The sequence below is a fragment of the Ambystoma mexicanum genome, chromosome 8 (genome assembly GCF_040938575.1).
Source record: "Ambystoma mexicanum isolate Mex_15411 chromosome 8, UKY_AmexF1_1, whole genome shotgun sequence".
NCBI lineage: Eukaryota > Metazoa > Chordata > Amphibia > Caudata > Ambystomatidae > Ambystoma > Ambystoma mexicanum.
Genome location: NC_090929.1, coordinates 371,373,653 through 371,387,204, shown reverse-complemented (window position 1 = coordinate 371,387,204; position 13,552 = coordinate 371,373,653). Strand labels below are relative to the sequence as shown.

The 13,552-nt window shown below is 47.2% G+C and overlaps 1 protein-coding gene across 7 annotated transcripts in view; it reads left to right on the top strand.

The window, feature by feature from the left end:
• LOC138471946 (uncharacterized) overlaps positions 1–13,552 on the top strand; it is an 835,353-nt gene that overhangs the window by 458,681 nt on the left and 363,120 nt on the right. For all 7 annotated transcript variants that reach the window (XM_069609830.1, XM_069609827.1, XM_069609832.1 and 4 more), the window contains one exon: positions 5,204–5,268. In XM_069609830.1, coding sequence (XP_069465931.1) covers positions 5,223–5,268 — 46 coding nt within the window. In that variant the 5' untranslated portion in view covers positions 5,204–5,222. The remainder of the gene's footprint in view (positions 1–5,203; positions 5,269–13,552) is intronic.

Here is a 13,552-nt window from a genome sequence, read left to right as displayed (position 1 = left end):
TTATATTTTAAGGAACAGTTCCTGTTATATGCAAGACAAACCTCACCTTTGTAATGGATTGAAAATGTTGGTATTAGGGTTATTACTCATGATGCTGAGGCTCCTTGGTAGTTGTAACTTGAGTCTTGCATCATTCTCATTATAAAAATAAAGATTCTAAGAGTTAGATTTTAGAATCTGTTGTTATCTAAATTCTAGTTTCAAATACCTGGATTTCTCCTTCAGTTAGATGGCGCTGGATTCGATCTTGATTCGCTGGAACTGCTCTTTTTGTGAAAAAAATGGGCGCTATTTATTTGCTTACCATAGCATGATGACGTTATCCGCACGTTCGCGTGATGAACGTCATTACGTTACGGATGCCATTTTTGAAGTTTTTGTTTGATCTGTGTTGCTTATGCTAAATGGACATATTCCTTGTCTATCACCATTGTAAGTAAAGCTTCTCATTAAGCTGCTCCCTTTAGTACATTATCCATGGTTTCCCAAAATATAAAATAGGTATTTAGAACTTCAAATTAGCTGGTTTTATCACTGACTGGCCAATATTGTTTGCGTGCCGTAACGTGATGACATCATCCGCACGTCTTGCGTGATGAACGTCATTACGTTACGGATGCCATTTTTGAAGTTTGATTCAGTTTGTGCTACTTATGCTAACTGGACATATTCCTCATCTTTCAACCTTGTCAAAAAAAGCTTCTTATTATGCTTTGATTAACCAATGGTTTCCCAGTAGGTATTTAGAACTTCAATAAACAAATTAACTAGTTTCATCACTGTCTGGCCAATGTCCCTATTTGTTGATTTATTGTAGAATCTGAACTATTCCTGCAAATTTATTTTTGAAAGGGAACTAGTATATTGCACCACAAGAAGGTTGTAATTAGGTTGTGGTAGTTAACAATACTTATTGGTATTTCATCATTGCACTGAAATAGTAAAAAATAAGTTGTGGCTGAATTGACAGGAGTTTCAGTAAAAGCTATTTGGCTTTAGTTACACTTTCAATTGAAAGCAAATTGATAGAAAACATAGATTACACAGTAATGGTGAATGCTTTTATGGCTGCAAAATCTAGGAGATTTTTATATACGCAATAAAAAGTATATGAGATTATGAAAGTTAGTTACTTTTTGAAATTGTCTACTTGCTGTAATCTCACTTTTAGTCTTTTTTTCTTCGACGATTTGGATTTGCTTTCTTTACCATTGCACAGCAGAGCATTTGACCTTTGGATTATAACTCATATAATCAATTTCCCATAGGAATCCAACAAGGACAAACCGAAGCAGTCTTTCCCACCCTACCCTTAGCCCCATTGCCTACTCCCCCAACCCAGCTAACACCAAGTCTGTGCCACCCTTCCTTATCTCCACCCTTCTCCCTTTTCTCTTTCAAAACACCCAGTCCCTCAATCACCTCCCCCCCATCGTATCCATTTCTCCCACACCCTCTCATATTGCCTTTGTTCTCTTGTATAACAATTTTTCCATTCCATACTTCCATCCATGCTGAGTTCCCAAACAGCCTGGGAAGGGGGTTCCTCGAATCCCCATTCCATATTGGTAATGAGGTTTCTCTCCATACCTCAGCAGACATACTTTGGGGTCTGCTTCGATCTTGTCTCCCAAAACAGACCTCCTTCTTTGTAGCACACCCTCTCAGTATCCTTGGATCCAGGGACACCACCAGAACGTGCGTATTATGCTACCCACCTCCCTTTTGCCTTTGGGGCAATTATCATCCTTCCTCCTCCCCAATCGATGCAATCTCTTAGGGGATTTTGTAGTGTATCATTCTGTGCTAAATATGAATGGTCATTTCCCGCATTTGGCCCAAAGCACAGTACCATGCCCCTTCGTGCAATGGGCCTACGTCCCTTTTTCCATCTTGCTTTCAGTTTATCCAACAGTTTGACTGTGGCACCTGCTTTCCATCTGTAGGCATTAGAGATCAGTTTCTTCACACATTCCTTATACGTTATTTTACTTAGAAGTGGCATTTCCTGTGAAATGCCAAACCTTCCCCAAGGACCTACCTCTACTGCAGCTATTGGAAGAACATGATCTATAAAGGGAAGAAGACCCTCTGTAGTTACAACACCACCCAGATTGCTCACTCCTTTTTCTGAACATCTCCTTATAGCCCTAATATTGTGCAACTCGTGTAAAATTCTGTCGCCCCATAAAGGATGGTCTCCAGCTACTTTTGTCCCCCATCTTGTTTAATGCAGCCAGCTGCCCCACACTTTTATTACAAGTTTGCATGTCTTCCCAAAGAGTACCTGACTTGACTCGTCAGCCTCTCTCCCTCACCCTCAGCACTCGATACCTAATATTATATAGATACATACATACATAAATACCTGGCTTGGAGTCAAAGTTCCCTTTCTCTATCCATCCCTCCTTATGGATGAAACCTCTGTGTCTAATCCAATCGTTTACTGCCACCAAGTGCATTACCCAAATGTACATACGCAGGTCCAGGAGGTAAAGTCCCCCTTTCCAGCCGGAGTGTGTCAATGTTTCCAGTGCAGTTCTGGGGACTGTAGACCCCCCACAATAGTCTCCTTACCCCTCCTAGCTTCACAAATTCTTGAGGCGGGACATCATGGGGGGCAGCATGAAGCACATACAGGAACCTGGGGAGAGCTAATATTTTGAAGGGAAACACTCTGCCCATCAGCATCACTTGTATTACTTTAATTGCAAATGTATAGGCCCAGATTTTGTTTATATTGCAATGATTATATTATTTTGGTGCAGGGCTGCAGTGCAGGGTTTGCAGAATGGGGCGTATGCTAGAGTTGCTATATTTTCTGGCAGTTGCTTTGGATAAAGAGTCACAGAGAGTGAGGTTGGGGGTCTTACTGGGTGGTAATGGCACAGAGCCCTTTAATTGCAAATGTATAGGCCCAGATTCTGTTTATATTGCAATGATTATATTATTTTGGTGCAGGGCTGCAGTGCAGGGTTTGCAGAATGGGGCGTATGCTAGAGTTGCTATATTTTCTGGCAGTTGCTTTCGATAAAGAATCACAGAGAGTGAGGGTCTTACTGGGTGGCAATGGCACAGAGCCCAAGTGGGTAGGCCTGTGTGAAGTATGGGTCAACATAGTGCGTTGCCACCAATTATAACCTGAAGAACAGGGCATGGTGGCCACTAGCCCTCCAGGGTAAACGGTGGGGTGCTAACGGTGAGGTAACAGAGGAAAACACAGCTGTGGTAAGCATGTGAGACATGAATTATGTTCACGTAAAACCCTTTTTTTCTTTTTAAGAACACCATGACAATGGAAGACTGGCATCCGAGCGAAGCACTTCCTCCGTTTCCAGGACATGGGTATCAAGTTGCTGGTTAGTGGTAGTGTGTTAGACATTGAAGACAAGGTTTGGGCAGAGTGGTGTTCGGGATAAGGCTGTGCTGTGGGATGGTGGTTAGTGGGGAAGGTGCGGCGAGGTCCAAGGGCAGACTAACATATGGGCACTGGGGGGGTTAAGGTGCCAGACAGCAGCTTTGAGTGTGGGGCCTTATCTGAGAATAAAGCCTGCATTCATGCGAAGCAGAATGGCTGGTGTGGATCCCGTGGGTGCTTCTAGACCCTGCCTTCCATTTTGGCGATTGCTTCCCTGAATGGGCCGCACATAACATTTGTGAAGTTGACCCCCCCCAAACCTAGGAAAGTGCAGTCGACGACACTGATGCTCACCTTAAGCAGACTCTAACCTAGGTCAACAACCTTTTGAATATAGTAATCTAGAAATTAGGAGATTCACAGATTGAGCAGTTTACCAACGTAGTTGTTTCATAAATTCACGGAAAGTACTTCCTTTATTTCACTGTTTTTTGTGCATTATATTTTGTGGATATTCTAGGTGTTTCCATGTAACATTAATTTACTCACATCCATGTGCTAAACATTCCCTCTATGGTAACCTACATTCTGTATATATACACATAAATTGTCGATTTACTTTTTCTTGTCTACTTCACATACCCTATTTGTTTGGTCCTCTCCCTTTTCTTGACCAAAATCATCTTTCTTTTACCTCCTTGAATCAACTAATTTGTTCACAGTTTTAGATCACCACACCTGGAGAACACTTCTAGGGATAGCTGGCTGGGATACCCATACTCATGAATTTAAATTAATACAAAACGTTACTATGAATAAGGCCCAACAGTGGAAACTAATATGTATGCACAGAGGGAATGTTGGCACCTAGCAGCCCACATATGGAGCATCATGATTCTAAAATCTTACACCAGAGATCAAAAGGCACCTGAATACCTGCTCCAGTCCCTAACCCCGACTTCAGGCCTCTATGCACAGATTCCTGCCCTACCTGCTGCCTTCCATCAGTCTTTTTGCTTAACATGTTTCTATGGAAATGTATATTATGTCTGGTTAGTTTACTATGTGGTTTGTATAGGCCCCAGGGTGGAACTAATATGTATGCATGCTAGTATTTAACCCCAGCCACCAGTGGAAGGAGGGTTTTCCCCTGTTTTGTAAATCTAAATAGTATAAGGAACGTGCAACCATCAAAGCTTGGGAATGTCAGCCCCTTTAAGCTTGGCGTGCCCAAGGATGGTGGTTGTTGGTTTGCCCCTATGAATGCAGTGCTTGATTGGCAGGGGAAAAGATGTGTGTCTAGCACTTTGTAATTGTTGGCATGCAAAGCAACTGCAGAAGAGGAAACCCTGAACTCCAGTAGTTTGCCAACATTGCTAGATGTATTGAACACTTCACCTAATGTCAGTCAGTGGTCATTCAGTCACTTTTGAAAAAAAATATGCAGAACCCAGAAGTGAGGTTCAGCACAACCTGGAATTTTTCGCATGTCATGTTGAATTCCTGAGTAGTAATTATAGAGTTTATTTTTTCCTTTATAAATGATTAACTAAACGTAGCAGAACGCAGAGTGCTTCGTCCTTATCACCTCTGACAATGTGTGTATTCAGCGTCAAGAATGCCGAGCTAATGCCGGCCCGAATTTGAAGGAGTATCGGAAGCTTATAGTCCCTGTAAGCGTGGCCATGGCGGACTGTGGTGCGCCTTTACAAGAGGCCTATCCCTCCAGCGTCGGCTGTAAAGGGACAGAGTCGCACCTTGTCTTTTGTTAACTTGTCTTTTATATGAAGTCTGGTTTCTGGGTCCGAAGTCATGTTTACATGGTTATGTTTCTCTTGATGGCAGGTGCACGCAGTAAACAGCCATGGCTTTCAACAAGCGGTTCGCTGGGCTTCACATCAGAGACCAAGGTAATCATTTCCAAGTTCTTACAATTGCTTTTGGCGCATGCCTGCTAGAAATGTCCACGCGCTAACAGTGACACGCTAGCAGATGGAATGTGCTGGCAACCAAAATGTTAATGTTGAAGGTATTTGTACCGCGCACAGTCACCACCTGAGTGGCCCCCAGGTCCTGATTACTTACCCAGAATTCCATTACTCTGAGTCCTTCTCTTCCTCTTCCCAGTCCTTATAATCTGAGAATTCTGCCTTGGGGGACAATAACTCTCAGCTTTCTTTCCCACCATCCAGCTTCTCTGGTTGGTGTGATCCTGGCCCCTTCTCTGAGGCAGGGAGGGGCACCCACACCAACATCACATTCTGTTTAATAACAAGCAGCAGAACATCCCATTTACCCCGGGGAAGGCCGGGAGAGGTTCCAGGAGTGGGAAGAGGAAGAGAAGGACTCAGAGAAATGGGATTACTGGTAAATAATACGGATGTTTCTTCCTCGTCTCAGTCCTTATCATCTGATGCTATATCAAGCAAGAACGGGGTGGAATTGCAAATCATAGAAAAGTCCACATGCAGGGTCAGTGAAACACAAACATATTTTAATGAACACCATTAGTCATTGACCCAAGAGAACACAGCTGCACCAAAAGATTGCAGAGGAAGACCAACATACAGCTTAAAATGGGATGAAAGTTTCCGGGGAAGCGCAAGTTATAACCCAGAAAATCACTCCCAATGGGACACCCTTGAAGGGTGCCCAGGAGGTAAAGCATGTGTGGATTGAAAGTGAGCATCCCCCAAAAAGGCATTTAAAACTCCCCAGTGAGAGTCAATGATGGACACACCCCAGATGGGAATGAGACCAAGACCAAGTGCGGGTGAAGTCAAAAGGTAAAAGTTTATCCAAACCAATATAGGGCAAGCAGAGGACTCTGCAAACTCTGAGAGCACTCTGCCAGACATCAGCAAACATTCACATTTTGTTACAAAACCATGTCACCTATGACATGGGAGCTAAGGGATACATGAATCTATGAGATTGGACAGTGGAGAAGGGCACCTATAGATGAGTAGGTGCAAAGCTTCGGGATTGGTGAGGCTCCATGTGGAGGGTCATGGTGATGCTTTTAGGTCAGCTGGACTCATCAGGGTGGAGCTCCGGTCAGATGATGGTTGATTGATACCTCGCGACTACTCTAGCATTTGCCCTTGCAGCCACACATACTCATTCAGTGTTACTGGTAATTCATGATGCCCTGCAAATCTTACAAATCGTTATTCTAACATCACAAGGAAAATAACACATAACTCTAAGTGCGAGCATTTCATCATCACAGGATATCATGTACACTAGGTGGGCTGCCACATGGGTTCAGGTGGCTTATCAGGGTGCACATTCCAGGACTAAATCTATCACTTTCTCTTTGTTAGATCTTACAGAGGGGGCATCTCTATAGCATGTTCGTATGAGAGTAAACATATGGCCACCATGGTCAGTCAGGGTCGGGGTGAACTAGCATACTATCCAGTCAGAGGGAACATGGCCATTACATCAAAAGGTGGTGGGATGAGAGGAGTCTGGGGGCCCAGCAGGGTGAACACCTAGTGCTGGCTCAGTGGGAAGGGGAGGAGTTACAATCGTAGCATCACATCGTCGGTGGAACCAAGGCTATACATCTCAGCCTGGCTAGAGGGGGAAGAAAGGTCGGGGCTGGCATGCAGCGCTGCTGGTGAGGGGAGAAGAGGCCCTGTATCTTGCCGGTCTTGTCTTGTTTAGTTGTACAAGGGACACAGACATGAAGAATATGAGTGGGGTAGGAATAGGTTAGTATGTGTCTAAGTACACTAACAGGGTGTGCAATATGCCACTTATAACATAGGTTGCACGATTCAATTCTCAGGAATTATACGATTGATACAAAAGAAAAATGCTCTATATACACTTTGCCACATACCATGAAAAAACCATACATATGGCGATGCTGATTGGTCATGCAGAGATTTATACATGTTTAGAAAATCATTGTGTTCATATTGGTATCAAACATTGCCCCATGCAGTCCATAGAAGCCAATGATATTTGATCGAGGGCTGGGGCTTAAACATACAATTCATGGCTGCTTTGTGTATAGTCGGGGATGGGTGAGGGTCGCCTTATTTCATTATATACAATCAATCCATGTGGCATACGACAACAGAAGTGAATTTATAGTCCCTTCAGAGGGATTAGCTGCATGGGTGAAACAGGGTGGCACACAGGCTTGGCATACGTATCTGGCACTTCAAATGGGGAACAGGGTTGGGGGGTTATCCACAGCATGTGTCATAAATGTGGGGTCTGCGAGGGGACAGGACAAGTTTTATGGAGATAGCTTGTTTTTCTCAAACCACAGCTTTGGCCCGGTCATCTGCAGGTCAATGATGGACTGCGGAAGGTGAAAGATACAATGTTTGTCATGTAACTTGTTCGTGCCTAGTCTCCCGTGAGAACAGGCCTGCAGCCGGGCAGCTGAGGAGAGGAGGGCAGGGGAAGTGACTTGCTCACTGTGTGTGATCGGGAGGGGAGAGCTGCAGCCCTGCAGACCGTTTGTGTCAGTGAGGCCTAAGTTGTTATGTTCAAAATGGAGTCTGAGTGTGTCACAAAATGGAGCCTGGTACCATACTACTTGATGAGCATTGCAGCCACATGTCGACCCGCAGTCATCCCGCATCCCTGGCTGCAGGCGCGTGGATGGCTGCTGGACGACTCATGGTCTGCACGTTAGTGAGAATGTAGGGGAGGGGGGGCCTTGAAGACCTTTCCTTCCATACAGGATCTACCCTACACATGTTCAGGAAGGGGAATATTCGAGGAGTCATAGGCCATGCTAATGACATTCCTCACCCGTCTACTCAAAGTGGCCATAGACTGCTGCCTGCCTGCATGCCCCAGGCAAAAAGTCACACTTTTTCACATTGCCTGGAACACACCGTTGTGAAAAGGAACACCTTCCCAGCCCAGCCCACATCCAGAGGGTGTGCCAGTGAAAGGCCAACCTCACCTAAAAACTCACTCAGTGTATGGAGGACCAGTCCTCATGGAGGTGGAAATCAGAAATTACTTTGGGCTGAAACAAAGGATGCAGTCCCTCTGGATGAATCTCGGGTAAGGTTCAAAGGCGACCAGTACCCCCAACTCCTCCAACATATGGGCAAACACCATAGCCACCAGGAACAGTTCCTTGTACAACAAGAGACTGATGGGAAGCTCCTCCAGTGGCCAGAAAGGGCCCTTAGAACCAGGGTAAGGACGAAGGTATGAACAGGGTAGCAAACCCTAGGATGAGAGCTCAACCCCACAAAAGAGTTGAGCCGTTAGGTCCTCCAGTGGGGTAATGGACACCCAGGGAGCTCTAAAAGCCAGGAGATCTGCTCTGGGTAGAAGCAGCCCACCTCACACCAGCCGCCTCGTGAACACATTCTAAGACATACACTGAGTTGCAGGAAAGGGGATCAACCACATTTGACACACATGGAGCCAAGGGACCAGCAATGCCAGGCCTTGAGAGTGGAAGAATGTCTACAGCCCTGTGCAGCGATTACACAGGTTGTGGATGACCCCCAACCTCACCAGACCTACCCATTCAGAATCCAGGCCAAGTACAAAAGGGACAGTGTCAGTCTCGGAAGCATAGGCCAATTCAGGGGGGAGGGACAAAAAAACAGGACAGGGGGGAGATTCCCTGGAGAGTCACAGCAGCAGGAGCAACCAAAGATTCCACGGCCACACTGGGCCCACCAGGATGAGGCGAGCCCTGTCTCTCTTTACCCTCAGCAGAACTCTGTGAATCAGCGTAAGGGTGGAAAGGCAAATAGGAAAACCGGGGGCAAGGGAGAGGACCAGACTTTGGGAGAGGATTCTAACCCTTTGACATGTAATACAGGAGCAGGGCATCCCGAATGGAAGCAAACAGGCCGACTGCTGGCATAACGAATCTGTTGCGGATTGACCTGAACACTGGGATCCTTAAGGCTTAGTCTGAGGGTGGAAAACCCTGCTTAAGGTGTCTGTCTGGATATTATCCACCCCTCTGATATGAGGCGTTTAACTACAGAAGATTGATCTTCGCCCATTGCATAATCATGACAGCAACCCTTGCCATTTTATATATACTTTGGCCTCCTGAATGTCCATGAGGGTCAGCCTTCTCCAGTCGGTGAGGGGTCAGAGCACTGGGAGCCCTCAAAATGGCAGATAGCTCCCTCCAATTTGGGGACCCTCGCAACCATTTTACCTGAATGGCCAAAGATCCCTGTGTTGCCCCCCACCCTGTCTCACTGGCATCTGTTGTGAGGGTGAGCGGCTGAGGTGGATCCAAGGAGGAACCCTGGCACAGGTGACTATTTGAGCCACTGGGCCAACTTCCTACTGATATATGGAGTTATCGATTTCTGCTTGGTTTAGTTCATAGTAGGTGTCTCCGAGTTGAACAAGACGTTTAACACAAACTGTTTTAAGTGAAACCTAGCCTAGGGGGCGACAAAGACAGTGGCCGATATGTCTCCCTGCACTTCCAACCATCGTAGAGACGATGCCTTCTTGATGCTGAGAAGAGACCTCAACCTGTTTTGCTGTTTCAATGCTCCGTAAGGGGGTAAGGAGATCCTTCATTTCCTGTATCGGAAATACCCCCTATATCACCTGATTGGGGGTCAGCATAGACCTTTGTGTGTTTACCACTCAACCAAACTTCTTCAGGAGGGCCCGAACTATACTCGTTCCTGAAGGAAAGGTATGACTAGGGGGCATGCAGTGACCAGTCTTCCATGTAGGCGTGAATACAAATGCTCTGGGAGTGGAACGGTGCTTCCTGAGGTGCCAGGGCCTTTTTCAAGACCCTCAGAGATGTGCGGCATCCAAAAGGCAGCACTTGGAATTGAAACTGCTCCTCCCCCACCGCCAACCGGAGGAAACGCCTGTATCCCAACCAGTGGGGATTTGGACGTAGGTGTGCTTGACATCTATGGAGGAGAGGAAGTTGCCCTTCGACACAAATGGTATGATACTCTGGAAAGTCTCCCTCTTGAAGGGTTCCTTCCTGAAAGGATGGTTCAACTGTTGGCTTTCCCCTCTTGTGGTTAGCCGTACTTGGGTGTTTTATGAGTCCCTGCTGTATCCTGAGGCTGCTGTGCTTCATCACGGCTAACTGCTGTGTTCTAGGTCCGTTTTTACCCATCTATGTTCCAACCCTACTGGTCACTGTTGGTTAACAGTTGTGCTCTCCAGATATGTTCCCCCCCCCCCCTCCAGGTTCCTAATCCACTATTGGTATCTGTTGGGAACTGTTTGTTATTTCCACTAGACTCTCTCCCACTCTCTAGGTTCCCACTCCAATGTGGTTACTGTTGGTACTGTGTTGTTCACCTGTCTTGCTGCTTCTTGTGTTCCTTACTGTGTGACTTCGTATCCCCTCCTTTTTCCATGCATCTTGGGCTGGGCTGCGTGTCTCTCTCTATCTCTATCTCTCTCTCTATCTCTCTATCTCTACCTCTCTACCTCTCTATCTCTATCTCTATATATATATCCTGGTCTCCAACCCAGGCCTTCCTATTGCGGATACCTTCATGAGTGCTTCCTCCAGACAGACTTTCACCGACATCCTCTTTGTCGTTTCATCGCCAGACCTATGGACCCCTCACATGGTCTGTGTTCTCTCTCCTTTCTACTCCTCTCCCTTCCATTCCTCCAAAACCTCCATCAAGGTACCATCATGGTCCAGGGTGCTCAACCCAATCTCTTCCATCTGGATAGTCGTCTCCTATTTCCTCCCTTCTCCTGCTACTCCTTCTACCACCTATCTGGCTCCTCTGCCACCTCCTTCCTCCTTCGCTGCTGCCTCACTGGCACCCCCTCCATCCTCCTCTATAGCCCCTATGCCACCTCTATCTACTGCCTCCTCTTCCTCCCCATCCTCTGGCCCCTATGCCACCTCCGTCTGCTGCCTCTGCCCACTCTCTGGCCCATTGACCACTTCCTCTGGGTGTACCTCACTCCTTTACCCCAACCCGGAAGTCTTTCAAATGTGGCAACCTGTTCCATGTCGCTACTCTCAACTCTCGCTCTGATGTCAAACACTCCTCTGACATCTGCCACTCTCTCGAAGACCTTGACCTGGATGTCCTCGCTCTCACCGAGATATGGTTCACGGACAGCTCTGTCATGAGATTTGACCCTCTCCTCCCCGGGGATTACAAGATCCTCTCAGAGCCCAGAACCAACCGGCCCGGATGTGGAGTGCCCTGATCTTTCCAGAGTGGGCCCCTGAGTCTGCCATTCCTACACAGGCCTACTCCTCCTTTGAATGCCTGGTCAGCAGGCTCTCTATCGTTCCTGGCCTCTCTGACTGTGGTCACCATACAGGCCACCTAGCCAAGTCCCCCTCTTCCTCCGAGAATGGGCTGACCTCTTCTCTTCTCGCCATTCCTCTACCTCTCAACCTCCCCTCATCGTAGATCTCAACATCCACCTGTATGCTTCTTATTCCACCTCTGGGCTCTTGCACAATCTTTGCAACACTTTCCCTTTCCATTCTACCCTGTGGTCCGAGACACACTGCTGGACACACCTTGGATGTTCTAATCTCCTCAGACATCACCCTCTCACCACTTCTCTCTCTTGCATTAACCATTTTCTGCTCTCCTCACACCTGAGACGTCTGTTCCCCCGGGCAAAGCCTAACCTAGCACTACCACCTTCCTTCTCACTCATTCGGCCCATGAAGGGAGTGTCAGTGGATGCCTTTGCCTCTACTTTCTCTGCTCCTCCTACTCTGGCGGCTGACTCACACTCTGACACAGCCCTCCCTAACCTGCATCTTTCTATCTCCAACACTTTGGGCATCCTTGCCCCTGTCATGAGAATCCATCTTAAGCCTACCTCCAAGTGCAACTCTTGGTATGATTCTTACCGCGCCGCCCTGAAACACAAGTGTAGGGTGACTGAGAGGAAGTGGAGGGCTTTGGAGTAGGCAGCAGGCCAATATTTTAGAGGATGTGCCCAAAGGCAATACAGACTCTGTGTCCTCTCCAAAAAGAGGGTCTATATTCAAGCCTGCATCTCTGTGGCCTCTAACAACACTGCAGAACTCTTTAGAATCTGCAAGAAGCTGGCCAATCCTCCTCAGTCTCCACCTCTCCTATTCCTTCCCAGGCCCTCTGTACGGCTCTGGCCTCTCATTTCACCACTAAATCTCAGGACATCTTGTCCTCGCTTTGTTCTTCCTCTACCTCCCTCTACTTCTCTCAGGCCCCATTTTGCCACCTCTCCCTCTCCTCTTCCTTTTTCCTCCTTCTCTCTGATAACATCTGAGAATTTTTATAGACAAGTACGTTATGTCATCCAAACAGGTGCTCCCCTGCTCTTCCAGAACCATTAAGGACAACACTGCCACCCTTGCTCCCGCATTGGTCGATTACTGTAAACACTCTTTCGCCACTGGATTTTCCCCACTCTCTCCTCAAGCACCCCCTTGTGCAACCCCTCCTAAAAAAAAAAAACTTCTGCCTATCCTACCTGCCCAACTAACTATCGCCCAATTTCTATCCCTCCTTCCCCAGTCCAATTCCTGGAAAAGCTGGCCATCTCCCAGCTTACTCTCCACATTTAATTGTTTGGTTGTCACCATGATCATCAGTCTGGCATGGAAACTACTCTCCTGAACACCTGTGAAGATCTGCTCTCTAATTTGGACTCCAGCTCTCCCTCTTTCCTCATCCTCTCCTTGACCTTTCCTCTGCTTTTGACATGGTTAATCACACCACCCTGATCAATCTTCTCCACGAGAACCTGGGCATCACAGTTCAGGCCCTGGCGTGGCTGACCCCCTTCCTCCTGGACCGACTCTCCCATGTCCAACTTGGGTCCTTTCTCTCCACCACCACCCCCCTCTCCACATGAGGCGTCCCCCAGGGCTCTATCCTCTCACCCTGGGTCCTCAATGTCTATCTGGCCCCTTTGGCCCACCTGATCTCCACCTTCTCGTTTTAACTTGCAGTGTTGTGCAGAGGACACTTGGCTCTCTTTTAGGCTTCCCTTGGTCTCCTCTCTACCCTCGCTCATTCCGGACTGTCTATCTGCGATTCAGGATTGGTGCGCTTCCAACAATCTCTGCCTCAATCCCAGTAAGATGGAGATCCTTTTCATTGGGACCCCTGCTCCCACTTTCCCTCTCTCACTCTGGCCGCCCTCCCAGGGCCCTCTACCCTCACCTTCCTGTGAAGCAAAAAACCTTAGTGTCCTCTTCAGTCCCACGCTCTCCTT